Raw genomic sequence first — 19,249 nt, forward strand, 5'->3', positions numbered from 1 at the left:
CAAAATAAAGTACGGAGGTCTTTAGGCCGCGTTTTTAGCTCAAAAAAACGCGGCCTAAGAACCCATCTATGGCCACGCTTTAAAAACGCGGCCTAAGAGTCGTCTAGAGCCACGTTTTTAAAATGTGGCCATAGTTAAGGAAAGGAAAAAAAAATTTTGCCACAAAATAAAGTACGGAGGTCCTTAGGCCGCGTTTTTAGCTCAAGAAAACGCGGCCTAAGAACCCATCTATGGCCACGCTTTAAAAACGCGGCCTAATAGCCCGTCTAGAGCCACGTTTTTATGAAACGCGGCTTCAGTCCATTTTGGGCCGCGTTTTTTATAGCCACGGCTTAAAAAACGCGGCCCAAGGCCCCCGCGTTTTGTAGTGATTTTTAGCCCAAAATTAAAAATTTTGATCCAAATATAAGTATAATGTATATATTATTAAAACTTTAATTTTAAGATAATCTTTTGAATATTTATCATTTTTATTTCTTTCTTAGGGCTCATCTCTAATTTCTAATGCCTATTTTATTTGTATTTTAGCCCAAAATTAAAAAGTTTGATCCAAATAGAATAAAATTCCATACTTTTCAAACAAAAAATTAAGAAAAATAAATAAATTTTTAAGCCCAGAATAAAAAGACAATCTACAAAAAAAAAAAAAAAAAAAAAAAAAAAATCAATTTAAGGCTCAATTAGTCAAAAATGGATCAAAGTGGACCAAATTGGACCTAAGAGACTGAAGTGGACTAAAATAAACCAAAGGGACCAAATGGACTAAATTGGATTCAAATGGACTGAAGCGGACTGAATTAGACTAAATGGGACCGAATGGACCGAAGTTGCCCAAATGGACCGAAGTGGACCTTTTTCTTTTTAGGGCCGAAGTGGACCTAACTGGACTGAAGTGGGCCTAATTGGACTGAAATGAACCAAAATGCTATGTTAATGTTGCTTAAAAATTACAACAATAAATGTTACACTTCAACTTTTAAATGTTATATAAATATAGATTTGAAAGACTTATATGTAGTAGAATTTGTACTAACTACCATATCACTAAAATAATAATTAGGAAGTTATTTATTATATTGTTGATATGAAATTAATCAATCATGTACTTTGTAAAGTTTTTAGTAAACGGTGTCATTTAAATGTTCTTTTTACTATCAAAAATTCAAATGAAGACATTCTATGAAGCATTATTTGAAAGATCTTATTGTTTGACTAATATTAATTTAAAAAATGCTTAAATTACTTCATGTACTAATAGATTTTGACAAAATAATTCAATTAACTCATTTATTAATAGATCTTACAATTAAAATGGGCTGCCGATGTGTATTGAATGGACCAAAATATTACGTTGAAGCGACTCAATAAGAATATAGCGATAATAAATACTATGGTTCAAATTTTAAATATTATATAGATTTTTAATCATTATTTGTTTTTATTTTTATTATTATATTAAATATTCTATAATATTATTTATCTTTTATTATCAAGTTATGTTTATCTATAAAAATAAATTTATGACAAAAATATGATTGTTAACTTATACTATAAATATTTGTTGGCATAAAGCCACATGCAATTCTAGTAGGATTAGTTATGGGGTAGTTATGGGTTGGAAATAAAAACCAAGTACATCAAAGAGAACAAAGAGAACTTCTTCAAGGCAACATGCATTCTTAGACATAGGGTAGTTCTTCTAGTAGGATTAGTTTAAGAGAAATCTTCTTGTATGCAATTTAATGACCTTCAACATTTGTATTCAAGTGAATTTCAATTAGTTGTAACTAAGCTTTCATAAAGATTGTATTCTTTGATTCAGTTTAAGTAGATTTAATCAAGCCTTTGTTATTAGCTGCGCAACTTAGGCCATGGCCTAAGGCCTCCTACTAGAGAAAGGCCACCAAATGTAGGGGTAACAATGAGCAATACAACGTACACAATATTTTACAACAGTTATGTTGGCAAGTTTTTACTCGTTTTTATCTAGATCCACTGCTAATTTCACTTTTTTTAAAATTTTTCATTTTTTTTGTCATTTTTTTTGCGCCTATAGACTTTCTCAGATAATAAGTGATTTTTTTTTAATTAAAAAAATGTAAGCTGTATATATATATTTTTTATTTCACTCTTAAAAATGCCCAAAAATTTTGAGTAATACTAGAAACGGTAAAAATTTTATTATATAGATTTTACAAATTGATATATCACCAATTACAAAAAATAATCCAAATATCCATTATTATCTTTTTGATGTGCCACCAATTACATTCGTTGTCAAGAGCCAACAATCACATTCATTATCATATTAATTTATAAATTTTTTGCAGTAAATTTTGTAGTAGCTTTTGCAATTTTTTTGGTTATGTTTTCTCATCTCTGTTTCTTGATCTCAAATTGGTAGAATATGCACACTTCATCAACACAGGTATGCTGAGTTTACTTAATTATAGAGGATGCATAATAAAATATAGTATATTGTGTTCTTTATAAAATGCATGCTTTATTTTGCAAATTATAACTCAGATTCTTTTATGCACAACACTTTAGGAGAGTAGGTATATTTTTATAAAATACTAGTTTCACAGCATTTCAACTTTTTAATTCCTAAATATTTCTTGCGAGCTTTATCTAGGAGCCTGAATAGTGAATATCCATTCATTTTCCATGCCTCTTTCATTTGTAGTACCCGTTCTTATATTTAGAGGAAATCGAGACATTCTATTCAGCTGGCCTAGTATACTTGGTTGGATGTTTAATGGATTTATAACCTCCATAATTATCTTCTTCTTCACAATTAACTAAGTCAATAAATATTAACCAGGCCTTTCGGAGAGATGGGCAGGTACAGAAGTACTTGACTTTGATGTCTGGGGCCACAATGTATACTTGTGCTTTGTGGGCTGCAAATTGCCAAATTGCAATCCCCATCAACTGCTTTACTGCTCAGGCACCATTGCCTTCTGGTATATATTTTTGGTCATTAATGACTCTCCCTAATACTGTGTCAACAACAGCATATAGGGACCTTGTGGAAGCATGTGCTCCAAGTGTTCTCTATTGGTTTGTCACCCTTTCGGTTGTCATTTGCACTCTGCTACCTTATTTTTACTAGACACAATTTAAACCAACGTAACATGAGATAATACAGAGAAAACAGTTCGAACTTCGAAGGTTTTGAGACGAAAAAGCAAAAACACTAGTGAATTACCTTAGCAATTCAAGTACAAACTACATCTCAAGGAGAGATTGATGCAGAGGAAATCATGAAAAGAGAATTTAATTAATTCGCATCTTCCATTCAAATCTCATCTATATGTTGGAGCAAGCATGAACAACTTTATTTGGTGGGACACATCATAGGATTTGTGACTATGTGACATGTCAAAATTTGACATTTGCCAAAGGATCATTAGGATTTAGAGTAACTCCATCATATAGCTCTTAAAATCCAATTGATCAATTTTGAAAGGGATATTATCACATCATTAACAATTTAATTAAAATACCATAAAATGACCCTAGGCAAATAGTCAAAGTTTGACATGAGTTACAAATCCAAAGATGCGTCCCACCAAATAAAGTTGTTTAAGCCCACTCCAACATTTACTTTCTATTTTCATTTATTTAATTATCATTCTTAACTTTCATAGATATGAAACCTCTGAAAAGAGACTTACCTATCAAGAAAAAGAAAAGTAAATATCTTTCACCAAAAATATTGTTCTACTTTATTTAGGCTTTTAATTTAATTAAATGCTCTCCAAAAAGTAAAAACTTTTAAAGGGTATAAAATATCAGGATTACCTAAGCATTTACCTCCTTCAATGACTTATTTCTTTCCAAATTGGACGGAAAGCATAAAACAAAGACAAAGTTTTCCGAAATTTTTTATGGTTAGCTATTGACTCTTAGCAAAATTGGTTAGGGATAGCTACATGTACTCTAGAAAACACTGGATAGCTACATGTACTCTAGAAAACACTGCCAACATGTATTTGTATTATATCCATTCATAATAGAGTGGCTAAATTTTACATTGACCATCAACCAACCACAGCACTCCTCCTTTTCTTGGGCTCAAGACTAATTGTGAACAAAATATATGATACTAAGAGTCCATTTAGGAATAGCTTATTTAGCTGAAATTGAAAACATTTTACTGAAAGTACAATAGATAAAAGTAAAAGTTGGCTAAATAGTACAATAGGATCTATGAATAATACCAAAAAGTACAGTTGAATCCATGAATAGTAACAAAAATAATCTGAAATTGCAAATAAGCTAAATTTTCTACTTGTCCCAAACACATAGTAAACACAGACAAGCAAAATTAAATTGGACGAAAAGCACAAGTAGAAAAATGGTGAGCCTCGTGAAAATACTTTCTCAATTTCTCCCCAATCTTTCCTTCTCTACTCTTTTTCATTCTCTAAAAAAAGGAAAAGACATCACTCTAGAACAATGATGCCACATTAGATATTAAAGCAATAATAAGTAGTTGAGATGTGAGATTTTTGAGTTTTATAATTTATTTTAGTTTTCATTTTTCAAACAAGAATTGAAACCAAGGCCCCGAGAATATCTCTAGAGCATCTTTTAATTGTTTCTTAATGAAAGAAATCTATCAAATAAAGCTGAAATCATTACATGAAAATAATAATATAAGGTGAAATCTGAACTGCATAAGAACGTGAGCTAACTCCATTTCAAGTCTCACAATTCACATAGCTTAGGTTTCTAAACTGTAATGAAAAAACAGGATTCCAGTACCAGTCATGGTCACAGCTGCATCACGAGTACTCCATGTAGTGATTTTTCCTCTCATGGCTCAAGGCCACACCATCCCCTTACTAGACATATCAACAGCCTTCTCAAGCCGTGAGAAGTGAGAACACTGCTGACCTTCCTTCAATGGCCCTATTGGTTCTTTTTATAGAAGCCACCAAAAAAATGAAACAAGCTTTTGAGGATGTTCTTAGAGACATGATTGATGATGGGTGTCCTCCAATTTGTGTTATCTCTGACTTTTTCCTAGGTTGGACACTTGAGTCATGTCGTTTATTTGGAATTCCACGTGTTGTTTCTCATGGAATGGGAGTGTTTTCTATGGCTGTTTCAAAATCTACTTCTTTGAATGTTCCAAGTGTTAAGAAAGTGTCACCTTTGGATCCTATAGAGTTGTCGGAGCTGAAAATTCCATTCACTTTGAACATAGGTGACATCCCTGATGTGCTTTTAAATGGTGACCCAAATGAACCTTCTGTGCGCCTTCTAATGGAGCTTGAAGAAGCAGATGTGAATAGTTGGGGTGTTATTGTTAATAGCTTTGAAGAGATTGAAGGTGACTATATTGGAGCATTTGAATCCAACTATTGCAATGAGGCCAAAGCTTATTGTGTGGGACCGCTTCTCCTCTATGATGAACTTGATCAAGAACTGGATGCTGCATACATCAAGTGGCTAGATAAGTATGTTGAATCTAATCAATCAGGCAGTATGATTTATGTCTTATATGGTACACAAACACATTTGTCAAATGATCAAATGGATGATATTGCTTTTGGGTTGGAGATGGCAGGCCATCCTTTCAGTTGGGTTGTGAGATCAAAGACTTGGGCTCCACCAGATGGATGGAATGAGAGAGTGAAGGAAGAAGGGTTGGTTGTATATATGATTGGGTGGAGCAGCGAAGCATACTAGCACACCCTTCAATAGGTGGGTTTTTCAGTCATTGTGGTTGGAACTCAGTCTTGGAGAGCTTAGCAAATGGGGTTCCACTTTTGACTTGGCCTGTGCTTGGTACTGAGCAAGCATTGAATGCTAAACTTGTAACAATGGGATTGCGTGCAGGGCCAGTGGTTCCACAAAGAGATGTTGGAGGAGAGAAAATCATGACCATTGATCGTGGTGTGATTTGTGAGAGAGTGAAGGAGTTGATGGAAGGTGAAAAGGGGAGGAAGGTTAAGGAGTGGGCACAAGAATTGGGGCAATTGGCAAGGCATGCAGTGGAAAAAGGTAGGTCCCGTAAGAAATTGGACGGGCTGATTGCTCAACTCACCAATAATATGTGATCAAAACCCTCATAATTTGATAGAGTATCTCCCAAGCCAATTATGGGGGAAGGCAATTTTCACGATGACAAGTTCATGACCAGTGGAGCATGGTGCCATAGGAACTTTGAAGTTCAGTTACATTTGAGGACCAAATAAAATACTGGACACCAGAATTTCTACAAAAAGTAGGTTATGTGCAAGCATGATACCATACCATAACCATAAGTATGCAAATTCTAAATTAAGCATATGGATTGGAAAATAAATTTGTCTTCTTATTACCGACTTCTTTTAAATAAGTGTATTTAGGCCCAAGTTTATATACACTTCTCATATATATATGTTCACATTACATCCCATGAACTGTAATTTGTATGTTATGTCTTGCAATACTTAACCTATGTTTTTTTGAGTTTGTTTATTCAAATCTGATCTGTGTGTTATTGTTTAGGATTATATAGAGCATCTATAGGGATTGTGATTTGAGGAGAAAATATCTTATTTATCAAATATATATATATATATATATATATATATCCTCTATCTTATCAAAAAAACAAAGAGTCCTATTAACGGGTGCCCTTAGGGTATTTGCTAATAGACCATTTAAAGAGTTATAACACTTTAATGGGAAATATAAAATACTGTCAAAAAAATCAATTTTTTTTTTCTTTTCCTATAAAAATTTTCTAAAAATATTTTTCCTAAACCAATGCCCTGTTAGCTTTTTCCCTTTTTACAATATGAATGAGAAAACATATATCCAATTCATGAGATAATTATTATGATGCAAAGATAGTATTATCATCTCAAGTTCTGTTCTTCATAAAATATTATAATATATCAGTTCTGTTTCTGTGGTCAGAGTGATGAAAATGAAAATAGAAGATCCCACACTTTTGTTTCTGTACATCGTTTTTTATTTTCTTAAGATATATTTCAAAATTAAGATGGACTAACATAAATATTCTCAAACATCTACCGCATATGAACTTTGATCTCCAGATAGAGGGAGTGCAAAAACTAAAAGATTTCAATTATATAATATAAAGCAGTCAGATCAATGGAATGTACCTCAGTGTAAAAAGGAAAAAACTGAAGCTTTTGATGCTCTAGTAATTAGTGGAGACCAACTGATTTCAAATTCTGAAGGAATAAGTGAATGTCACCTTCTATTTGAACCCAACAGTGCACGTTCTGAAAATCCTCTTCTAAAGAACATTGTTATGAAGTCATTGGTGTTCAGTTCTTCCTTGCCAAATTATTTCCCCAATGCAACAATATTTTTTCAAGGGGCACTCCAAATTTCCCATGTAATATTCTAATATGAGCAAAAAAATTGACACTCCATTAGGTAGTGCTAGAACATCCAAAGTAGCAGTTGCCTAAAACTGAAGCTATCCTCAAAAAGGTATCCGTAGAAGATGAAACTAACATTCGTAGCATACAGATTCACTTTTTGTCTCGCCTTTAAGCAAATAAGCTGGCCAGATGCACATACAGATACATTTTGAAGGGTAAAGTCATGAGCCTTGAATTTCCACTTAACATTTTCAAACCATCTGCATAACAAAACTTCATATTTCAAGCAACAAGATCAACTTCATCACGCTCAGGAGGAATCACATCTAATCTCATCATACTCCTATACTGATCTGGAACAGGTGCACCTGCTTGCACACATAGCTCTACCACAGCTGGAGCTTTACCATAATACCTCTTCAGGTTGTTATTTAAAGCAGGCCCATTCAGATCTCTAACATGCCAAACATAATTAGGACCTACAAGATCATCTATTGTCGCTTCTTGCCATGCATGTAAACCATTACGAGATTGGTGCTTCGATGCCTTGCACATCCTCACCTTGTGCCCCTTAGGACCCACTTGAACCTCAGGGCAGTACCCACAGGTAAGCACATTGTAATTCTCCATCATCTTCTTCGCTCCTGACATCATCTCAAACCATGAGTCCATTGTTCTGATGCTTAAATCCCTCAAATTCTTCCCTTCGTCACCATTTGATTGATCCAGAAGATTACAAGGATTCTCAAAAAATGATTTTTTCATCATTTCCTCAATGTTGGTCCCAAAATTGGAATCTACTACAGAATCAACATTCTGAGAATACAAGTTCCCCTCCAGCCCATCCTTGTCTGTTAATAACTCGAAATCTACAATTCTTCCTTCAATACTGTATACAGGTTTTGTTCTTCTCCTTGTAGGGTACTTTTCAAGGTCAAGACCAGCTTGAATACAAAGCTCTACAAGTGCAGGGATTCGTGGTACACTATACTTCTCGTCATGGCCAACCCTTGGTTTCCCAACACGATCATAAAGATGAAAGCATTTGGGGAAAAATATCACATCCTGAACTCCACCCTTTCTCCAAACATGAGTAGCACTCCGGAAACCACTCTTTGGACCAGTGCAGGTTCTTATTTCATGACCAACATGGCCAATGTGAACCTCAAAGCAGCACCTAAATAAAACCAAAACATATAAAACTCAAAAAAAAAGTTTAGACAAAAACTCAACTGGCAAGAAGATATCAGATATTTAATTGAGAAATCCAACAGAGAACAACAACAAAAACATACATTCATGCATACATACATGAGTAGTGCAAAGAAAGTGGAATGTTATTGATGAATAATAACTAATGATATTTCAGTGAATCCACCTTTTTTCTAATACATTCCAATTCTCTTCCAAAAATAGCTCCCCATTTCAACCCACCATCCTGCCTTATATTCATAGGTACTACATCATACAGGCACAAAGTAGTAACAATCAGGTAAAGTTTTAACAACAAACCATCTTTGTTTCCTTGCTAAGACAAGACAACATGGAGTATCATCTTTGACTTAGCAGCAATGAAAAGCTTACTGTTATACTTGTACACAAAAATTACAAATATATCTTGGTACTTATTCTAAACCCCACCCCCCTTAAAAATAAGTTATTATTATTAGTTTTCATCAGATTCAGACGCACTTCTTCCAATAGGAAACTGAGCATAAATATTTGATAATTGTAATAAGAAGTCACAAAAACTAACTGGGTTTACTCAAAGCAGCTCATATTATAAACAGAAGATTGAAAAAAAAAAAACAAAAAACAAAAAACAAAACAAAAAAAACAAAAAAAAAAAAACAATAACAAATTGAAAAGGAGTATATAGAAGTAAATGGAACCTGCAACGTTGAACAGGAACGGCTTGGACAAGCTTAGAAAGACCAGAGAGGAGAGACTGACGGGACCAGTAGACTTGGTGGGCCACATGGACAAGCTCAGGAACCAATAAGCCATTGTCAGGTGGATCTTGGAGCAATCTACAAGGTTCAGCCTTTCTGGCTTCTCTATCCTTCTTTGCCCTTTGAATCAAAAGCTTCATTGGTGTTGGATATGGCTTCCTCTCTGACTTTGTTCGAGGGAGCCTTGGTACATCCAAGTACAGTGGATCATCCCCTTCATCCCCAAGGACTGGGATTCTCTCCGAACCAAAATACAGATTTTGATTATATCGGCAATGCTGTCTCTTCAATAGACAAATTTCTGATGCTATCCTCCTTTGCATTTCTTCTTTGGTTGCTCATAAAATAAGGAACATCTTCGTTCTACTTTTTGAGTCTATTTCAAAATGCAGTAAATGAAAATGCGATTTTTAAGTGAGCATTAGGTAAAATCTATGAAAAAAGTGTTTTTTCCTGTTAATTGAGAGTTTGGCTAACATTATTATAGAAGTTCTGTTTCAGGTTCAATTTGCAAAATGACATGACTCTGCTTTTAAGGTTCTTTTGTCATTTTTTTTAACTATGATGATAACAATGAATTCTTTTTCTTTTATCTTTCCTCTAAACTCTCATCACTTTGTTTATGACTTGTTATGTGAAATAAAGCCTATTTTAGAAGAGAAAAAAATCATTCTTTAACATTATTTAAGTATCCAATAAAGAAGCAAACATTATTTAAGTAATGAACATATGAAACAAATAACATATAAAACTTGAAAAATAACTAAAATATCAAATTTTAATTTTATTATACAATTGTAGAATTAGAATATATGGAAGCCTGGAATTTTCTCAGCATTACGTTTCACAGTGGAATGAATAATACAACTTAATGGTCAACAATGGGGATTAAAAATCATTGCAGATTCAAAATTTCCCACAGCCAAGCCAATGACCAATAGCTCAACTGGCACTTTCTCCTCCCATAATAATAGGATGTAGAGTGACATCGTGAGTTCAAGACCCACCGGGTGCATGTGAAACTTACAAATAAAAAAAAATTCCCACAACCAAAAGAAAAAAGACAATATTCAATATGCCCTTGGTATCCAATATTGATTGCACTCCTTGTATTTTGATGTAACTTGCTTCGCTTTCGGCCCATTTATCTCTCTCATCCCTGTTTAAACCCTAAAGCATAATTGCTATTCAACATAACAACCTAATATCCACCCAGAAAGAATGATGCCCAGATATGCTCTTTTATGAACTAAAAACAACCATATATTGAATCCCAAATCTTTTTTTCCCACATTAAGAAGGAAAGAATTTCAGTTATTCAAAAATATCAACAATTTACTTCACGAATACTCAGAAAATCCAAGTTTTGACTAGAGCTCCATTGATTTCCTGCATTAAACCTTAGTCTAGTGCAAAATTGAAGAACATTTCCTTGTCCACACTTCAAGCCCCAAAACATAATTACTGCATCTAGATGATTCCCAGTACAAATACATTCAAATGATTTTCAAGTCTTTCCACTTGACTTTTAACCCATGAGCGATTTTAGTTCCTGAAGTTTAAAGTGATCGCTTTTAGTCCCTTACATAATGTGATCAAACTAAAACTTGACACGTCATCACCATATAGGAGCTAAAAGAAATCACTTTAAACTTCAAGGACTAAAATCACTTAATGGGTTAAAAGTTTAGGTACCAATAATGTATTTTTGCCAAATTTTAAATCTTTATTTTCTAAACACCAGTATATATCAATTACAAATGCACACACATATGCTAAACAAATAGAGTATGAAAAGAATTTCAAATAAATACAAGCAGTTTTAGCTTCTATTAAGTTAAAATGTAAAAGGGTGTTTTTTTAAATTAAAAATAAATTAATTGATTAAAGATGCCATTAACTGTGTGAACAAACTAAGAGGATTAGAAGAAAAATGAATTAAAAGGGCACCTTTCAGACTTTGGAGCAACCTCAATCGGCGACCAAGGAGCACACACAACCACCTAGGCAGAAACCTTGCCGTTTGCTATGCTTGTCTTTGCTCTCGCGTGAGTGAGTGAGAGAGAGAGAGAGAGAGAGAGAGATAATTGGGTGAGCTACAGTAGCTCGCTTGGTGAGTACTGTGAAGATAGTGAAGCGCTCGGAAATTTTGTTTAGCCACAAATTTGGGTTGGGCCGATTCTATTTTGGACTAAAAACAAACCCAACACAACTTTGGGTTGGAATAATTTTTTTAGGTTTATTTTTTATAATTCAATAATTATAAATTAAGTCATGAATAAGGAAGGATGCCTCAGTTAAAAATTTTAAGTTCCAACTAAACGAGCTAAAAAACTTTTGGCAGATTATAGTTTATTTTAATTTTATAAAAATAATTATCTCCAACCATAAGTTGGAGAAATCTCAAACCATCTCTTGAACTCTCTTTCCAATTTTGGCAAAACCTTAGTAATTAGTATGATTCCAATTAAATTCATCCATTTGATTGCATAAATGTATGAAACATGTGAAATTTTTTTAAAAAAAAAATAATATTCGTCAATACGATTAAAATTATGTTGATTTCAATTCGAAAACCTAAAGTACAGTATATGAAGAGCTATACTTAATCTACTAACTCATTAAAAAAAAATTCACGAATTAACAAAACTAGTCACGATGTATGGAAATAAATAATTATTTTGTATTATAATATAATGTACAATTTTTTTTCTCTAAAATTTTTTGACAATAATTTTTTCTCCCTAAAAATTAAATAATTTATATTTGGTTTAATTAGGTCTACTTCAGTCTCATTCATACCACTCAGTCCAATTCGATCCACTTGTTCAATTTTTGATCCCCTTCAATCCATTTTAGACTAATGTGTCCTTATATTGATTCTTTTTGTAGGTTTTCTTTTCAAGTTTAGCTCAAAAATTCATTTTTTTTCCTTAATTTTTGGGTTGAAAATTATGAAATTTTATTACATTTGAGCTAAAATCTTTCAAATCTTAATTGATTTGTTTGTTTTAACTTTTAACCACTAGCGTGGGTTTAACTTGGAGGGTAAAATCAACACTTCATACTAATATTCAAATAAAGTATAATGGGTCTAAACACGTAATATGGAAAGGAAAAAAAAAATTGCATTAGATTTTTGATTTAGACGAAAGTTAATACTGGTAAGGTACAACTTGCTTACTACCAATCAATCATGGAAAACATTGATAAAACTAGGGTATAAGTCAATGTAGAAGCCTTAACATGATTAGAAGTTCAATTTTGGTTGACCACCATATCCATGCAAGATAACATACTCAACCAATATGTCTTTTCTGTGCGCAGAGAGAGAGAGAGAGAGAGAGAGAGGGAAGTAAAGCAGTTGTTACTCTCTTCTTTTTTCTTTTCTTTTTTCTTTTTTTTTCTTAGAAGAGTGGGGGGAATCTCCTCTATGCTATTTGCTTCAATTGTTTCACTTTCTGAAAATCAGGGGCATGGAAATTTTTTTCCACCTCCCAAGCTTGTTGTGACATGCAATTAAATGTTGACTTTGCACCTTTCTCATCCGTCACTTCTCTTGGAAAAGGTATGCGGACCTCAAATACACCTTTCTGAGGAGAGAAGAGACGCATATCAAAGCCTAACCGATCAACCCAGATCAGCTTTGCCTCTGATACCTGCACAATTAAAATGTACTTTGAGAAAGAAGGATAATCCAAGGCAAACTCTAGTTTGGTCACACTGTATCACACCATTAACTAAGTGACATTTATTTATTTGTCGATAGATCACTTCGTGGTACATATGAACTCAGGATCCTCCACTTTGTTCTTATAAGGGGAGAAAGCAACATTTGAGCTAGAGCTCACTGGCAATACTAATGGCATAAAATTATCATGGCCTTGTCATTCAAAACTCAAGAAGAGAATTGAAGATCAACAAAAGTCAGTCCACTTTAAACCATAGAAAGCATGGGAGTTCACCAGTTACTATGAGTGTGTTTGGATACCGCTTATTTTACTAAAATTGAAAAATAATTGTTGAAAGTACTGTAGATAAAGGTAAAAATTAGTTGAAATAATATAGTGGGTTTATGAATAGTTCCAAAAAATGCAGTTGGATCCATGAATAGTAGCAAAAATAAGCCGAATAGTAAAATAATTTCAAATTTTAATTTTTAATCCTAACCCGAACGCACACTATACCATAGTAATCCAGAGACTTTCTGTGTCTGAGAGAAGTGTAGAACCTGATGGGAAAATCAGGCACATAAGTAATTTAGTAATTTTCTGGTAAAAGGGTATTTTTGTGTTTTGCTCTGGGTAAAGTTGTGCTTTGTATAATGGTTGAGTCATTGGTCTTGGTCAAATTCAATCTTCACGGCTCAAGTCTTGTCTTGCTTGGCAAGTAGGCCACCAAGTCTGCTTCTTTTCAAAGCATAGGTAGTTATAAATTACAAATAGAGGGAATGGATCAGAATGAAGAGCTGAAGTGTTTTCTGCCATTTGTGATGTACAGTGTACTTTGAATCTTTGAGGCCCACACTTTGGAGGCATTGCATGATGCTTCTTTTTTTCCATTTTTTTTGTGAGGCATGATGCATTATCTCTTAGATGTAATATGCCTAAGACCCCTAGGTATCATATCCAAGATAGCATTCTTTATCTATTTCTTACCATCTTTAAATACTGCATTTTTCAGTTGCAGAATTCCTTTTCCTTCTCCCCACCAATGAGCCTTTAACACCCAAACATTTACAAAGTTGCTATCAGAAACGCTTGCAACATTTCTTAATTTCCAGAAAATTTCAGCCATTAAATTGAGCAGATTTTGGTCTTTGTTCTACTCCTCTTAAATTTGGTTGGATATGCTTTAAGTCAGAATCTAGATATAGATTCTTGCATTATCTGATACATCAAAGCTCTAAACCATCCTGCATAACTTTGTTTTATCAATGAAATGTGCATGCATGAAAACGACTAACGCATCACAATCCAAAATGTAATGTTCCAAAAGGCAACATAGGGAGGAGTGACGACCGTTGGAATGACCGATTTGATTTGGAAGATTCATTTCATCAAAACAGCAGGAGACTCATAAGACAAAAGTTGAATCATAGGTTATTCTTTCTGAACTATTTTCTACAAAGTAGAACCTTACATTTCCTATTTCATAAGCAATATTTATTCTCTCAAACAAATTATGTAACATTTAGGTTTGAGTTTCTGACAAACTTAAGGTAAAAGTAAAGGCAAAAAACATTTAGTTGGGTGCAAACCTGGAAGTCCAGATCAACATATATGTTGCAAAAGCGATTAACATCTTCCATGTTGTTGGTGTTTATCTCATTCACTAGCTTTTCTGCAAAGTCGCGAAGAGGATCAGGGTAGGCGTTTTTATAATCTAATGAAGTGACCCATATGCCATCCTGGAATAGTTTCAGACATCAAAATCACATTTTAACTAACACATTCAGTATGTTTCAAATGATGGTAATTTTCAGACACACTGATAAAGTTAGCGGCCTACAGAAGAAAGATGAGTACAAACAATATTATGAGTCAAAACAAGACAACATATAACACCAACTTACCTCCTTGAAGTCTTCTAACTGAAGTACCCGTTCCACAGCAACAACATATATGAGGTCTTCATCAACTTCTTCTCCAAATCTCTTTTTCCATAATGAATGCAGTTGCTGAAACGAGGGGAGAAAAGACAGTGAACCTCCAAATCAAAAAAAAATTTTCCAGCAACCAATTAAAGACGCACATCTTCAGATAGCTTTTTATGAGTTTTATATGGATCAATAAGACATTGGAACCTAGTACTAGATTATATTTTGTAAATAAGCCAGTGTATGCTTGTGTTTTGTATCATATCTAAGGAGTTCCTAGGTTCAGGCCAAAGAAGCAATATCACTCTATCAGGATCAAACTGACTACAATCTTTTTCTGTCTGTGAGATCCCACCAGGGCACCTTCAAAGGTCTATGTACAGCAAATCAACCTGACCACATGACACTGGAACAGAAAATCCTGTGACCTCACATTGCATTAGAGGTTTGTGTCTACAATTCAAGATGGGCAAGGAACAGCCAATAAAGTGAAAGCCTTAAAAAGCCCTTCTGCCAAGCCATCATTCTACAGTGGTATGTAAACAATAACATCTTATCCTCAAATTCCATGCCATGATCACGCGATACAGGGCTTGTTATACAAGCCACTGGTTGCAATGACTTAAAAATCAAGAAAATGAAATAAACTTAAACAGAAGAATAAGGCAATGAGCATGTGGTGCAGGATGGACTACACAAAAGACTCCTGGTTGCAGGCTTAGGAAAATGATCAATGAAATCAACTTACACAGAAGAAAGTTACACAAATACTAAGACAAGAAAAGGAGACAATCAAATCAGACAAATCACCATCTCTCCCTTAACATTAACAACCAAACCCTTAGGAATATTTTACTAACCCTTAAAAAAAAAAAAAAAAAGTGGTACACAACGTAGTGATGTACTAACAAGAAAAAGTTAACCAAAGTTTTCTATAGTAAACAAACTTGGCATCATGCAAAACCCACACAATCCGTCAATACCTTCAAAAGCTCATTTGTTCTTAACCTGCCATAATGTCCACATTGAACAATGTAGAGCAGCTTTCCAAGCCAATTGTCTTCTTTTATTACCTATTCTGATGCCAACATCCTAACACCTCCAAAATTGATTAAAGCAGCACCCAATACATTCAAAATAAGGCAACAATTAGAGACCAAACTCCTCTAATGACTGAACAATGCAAAAAAAATTTAAAAAAAAATGATCCTCTGAACCTATAGCCCTTGCACATATAATACCAGCTAACAATGATATTTCCCCTTTAATAAAATTATATATAGTGTAATTCTAAAGAGCGCCTGTTGAAATGAGAAGAGTGACCTAAGTAGGAAGTATAGCGCACCAGATCTCCTTCCATTAGGAAAAAAATTCACAATCCAAGAAACCAAGAGACTACAATTTACTCCTCTTTAGAGAAGTTCTGTCCAAAAGAAAATAACTCTACTTGTATGATAACAAACACTAAGGTTTACATTAATTTCCTAACTAATTATGGAAATTGTGAACAAAAATTGTAACAAAACTTTCTTGATGTTCTTCTTTTGTAAACTCCCAATTAAGAATCCCCAAGTAACTAAATTGTAACAAGCAGAAAAATCCCCAGGTCCTGAAGCATCCAACCACATGTTTACTCTGATTTGGAACATGACAACAAACAAACAAAAATTCTTCATAACACTAGACATCCATACCAAAAAAAAAAAAATATATATATATATATATATGAAGAAATCAGAATATAAGGAAGAAAATGAACAACTAAGAATCTCTAAGGAGAAAACATGTTGAATACCCTAAGATTCCTAGTGAATTACATAACCAGAGCTTATAAGTCTAGCTGAAATAGTACAAGATATAACAATGCTAAACTCCTGCCAAAACACCACACATCCTCCCAAAACCTAATTCTTTTGCCATCCCCTAGACCAAAGCCCACAAATCTAGCGTACAAATCTCATCCTGCTCTAACGGCCTTCCAAGGACCGCAACCATAAGAAAAGACAAACTGGCTGCGAAGTCCAATCGCCATACCTCCCCAGAGAAAATCACGTTGAAGATTCTTCAATCTATTTGTTGCATTAGCAGGCATAGTGAATAGAGACATAATATACACGGACAAACTAAACAAGATATAATCTTTTCCATCCTACCGATCTTCTCTCCATTCTCTCAATGATACCATTCCACAGAGACCTTGCCTTTAGCTCCCAATCGAAGGCCCAAATAAGTCAAAGGTAGCAAACCAACCTTACCACCCAACATCGACGCTAATCCCTCCACAACAGCCACTGATCCCACTAACACAATCTCACTCTTCCTTGGATTTACTTTAAGACCCATGACCACCTCAAAATATTAGTTCACATACAAGACCCAACTCTTTGTCAAAGCACCATTCTGTGGATCAATTATGTGAAAGGAAATAGAATAATTACATAACCGAAGCATCAACCAAATTTCCCTAGAATTATGTCGTAGGCTCGTAGCAGAACTAGAAGCAACAGTTCATTCCTTATTTTGAACAAAAAGAAATTCAGAATCTAATCACATTTTAGCAAATGACAAAGAACCAATAAGGCACTTCACTTTGAATTTCAGTCCCTAAACTGCCCTATGAAGTAGATATAGCTGAAAACCCTTCCAATAAATCCAGATTAATCACAAACTCACATATCTTATGTGTCACAGCTTTGTCAAAACTTTACTCACTTATTTACTTTGAAAAACACTAAGTTACAACAATCATATTATCAAGCTCCTAAAGTGGACAATGCTATCATCATTACATCAAAAGTTAGAAACTGAAGATAAATTTTATCTTAAGTAAAAATACTTATATATAAAATAAAATTAAAAAAAAAAAAAAAAAAATTAAGCTACAACTATTTCCAAATTGAGGTAAGATTATACCTTCAAAACCATCCTGTCTTCTGGTTTGTCAAGGTTGCCTTGAATTGTACACTGAGGAGTCCTCAATCCACATTGCTCTAACTGATTCAAAGAAATTCAAAACAACAAACTATTGGGTTTAGTTTACATACACATACATAAACTGGCATTCCATTCAAATAAATTATCAATTGTTACAAAAGCTTAAGCTTTATCTGATGATAAATTTAATCATTTAACCACCACGTATAGGCCTACACGGCTACACTCCCCATTAATCGCTGGGGCCCAACATCTAACACCACAATAAATTACCGATAGTACCAAAAATTTAATAGAATGAAAGAAGTACCTGAACATGGAGACTAGACCTCCTATCAAAAGAGAACTGTCTATTGGAGGCATTCAAGCACAAAACTGGAGTCCCTTCTGGGTCAACAGCGAAGCGAACCCCGATACCCAAAGGCCAACCTTCTTGGTTCAAGGTGGAAAGTGTGCCCAGAGAGGCCAACTCCATGATTGTCCTTGAAACTTCAGCTGGGAATGGCTTATTGGGGCTGAGTTCCAAATGGGTCGGCTCTGATACCAGTGAAAGAGAGCATCTTGGAGTGCGGGAAGGAGATTGGCGAAACGGAAATGGGAACTGAATTGGAGGAGTGAATTGGGTTTTGGATATGGGTTTTGAGGGAGGGAATGATGGAGCAAAGCGGGTAGCTAGAGATTGAGTTTGGAGAAGCATTTCAAATCAAATTGGGAATGGTTTGATTGAAAGAGCCAAAGACTGTCAGAGTGACTAACAGTTTGGACAAGGTGAGATTGGAGAAGACGATGACGTTGAGTTGTTGATGATAACTCTAGTTGGCCCTGGACAGAAGGAGAGAGTGCTGAGTTGGTTTTTTTTTTTTTTTTTTTTTTTTTTTTGGGTGGGTAAATTTCCTTGGTTAATGCCAATCCGTCTAAATTTTTTTAAAACTAATCAATTTGATTCCTAAAATCAACTTAATCCCTAAAAAGTTAGTTATATTTTTTTCAATTGTTTTAAAACTAAATTGACTTTAGGAGCTGAATTGGTTAGTTTTGAAAAGTTTTAAACTTGGTTGGCATTAACCCAAATTTCAGAAGTATAAATGAAATTTATTTTTTTCTTTTTTAATTTATCATTAGCATTATATATTTTGTTCTCACAAGTCCACTTGAGACAAGATTAAAATTTAGTCACTCTTTAATTAATGAATCCACAATAGATATTCATTATAACCTACTTTGAAGGCAAAGTATACATATGATTGACTCTAATTAATGTATCAAGGATCAATAGCTAACTTCAAAATTTTGGAATTAAAACTTCTTCTTCTTTTTTTCCATTTTTTTTAACATTCGATGGATACAAGGGTAGAGGGGAGTTTTCCTTTCTTGATGCCATAAATTCGAAATTATGGGTCAACTTT

At 34.0% G+C, this 19,249-nt stretch overlaps 2 protein-coding genes and 1 pseudogene across 2 annotated transcripts; 1 reads left to right on the forward strand and 2 right to left on the reverse strand.

Moving 5' to 3' along the window:
- The first annotated feature begins 4,551 nt into the window (after nt 1-4,551).
- Nucleotides 4,552-7,122, forward strand: LOC115991498 (annotated as a pseudogene).
- A 245-nt stretch (nt 7,123-7,367) lies between these two features.
- On the reverse strand, nt 7,368-11,435 carry LOC115991499 (APO protein 3, mitochondrial). The gene is made up of 3 exons (XM_031115241.1): nt 11,261-11,435; nt 9,251-9,686; nt 7,368-8,535 (listed from the first exon to the last, which is right to left on the reverse strand). The coding sequence occupies exons 2-3, from the start codon at nt 9,631-9,633 to the stop codon at nt 7,641-7,643; spliced, it is 1,278 nt and encodes a 425-aa protein (XP_030971101.1). The 5' UTR covers nt 9,634-9,686; nt 11,261-11,435; the 3' UTR covers nt 7,368-7,640.
- A 985-nt stretch (nt 11,436-12,420) lies between these two features.
- Nucleotides 12,421-18,709, reverse strand: LOC115992909 (glutamyl-tRNA reductase-binding protein, chloroplastic). The gene is made up of 5 exons (XM_031117153.1): nt 18,154-18,709; nt 17,823-17,903; nt 14,886-14,990; nt 14,571-14,720; nt 12,421-12,969 (listed from the first exon to the last, which is right to left on the reverse strand). Exons 1-5 carry the CDS (start codon nt 18,538-18,540, stop codon nt 12,742-12,744), a joined length of 951 nt encoding a protein of 316 aa, XP_030973013.1. The 5' UTR covers nt 18,541-18,709; the 3' UTR covers nt 12,421-12,741.
- Between the last annotated feature and the right edge of the window lie 540 nt (nt 18,710-19,249).

The sequence above is a fragment of the Quercus lobata genome, chromosome 5, assembly GCF_001633185.2.
Source record: "Quercus lobata isolate SW786 chromosome 5, ValleyOak3.0 Primary Assembly, whole genome shotgun sequence".
Taxonomy (NCBI): domain Eukaryota; kingdom Viridiplantae; phylum Streptophyta; class Magnoliopsida; order Fagales; family Fagaceae; genus Quercus; species Quercus lobata.

Excerpts from the sequence above, each read along its gene's own strand:
- LOC115992909 (XM_031117153.1), bottom strand. The coding sequence starts at position 18,540 with ATGCTTCTCCAAACTCAATCTCTAGCTACCCGCTTTGCTCCATCATTC. Across the intron at positions 17,904-18,153 it reads GGTCTAGTCTCCATGTTCAG|TTAGAGCAATGTGGATTGAG; the intron begins GTACTTCTTTCA and ends TCTTTGAATCAG. Across the intron at positions 12,970-14,570 it reads ATGTTGATCTGGACTTCCAG|GTATCAGAGGCAAAGCTGAT; the intron begins GTTTGCACCCAA and ends TTAATTGTGCAG.
- LOC115991499 (XM_031115241.1), bottom strand. The coding sequence starts at position 9,633 with ATGCAAAGGAGGATAGCATCAGAAATTTGTCTATTGAAGAGACAGCAT. Across the intron at positions 8,536-9,250 it reads GTTCCTGTTCAACGTTGCAG|GTGCTGCTTTGAGGTTCACA; the intron begins GTTCCATTTACT and ends GGTTTTATTTAG.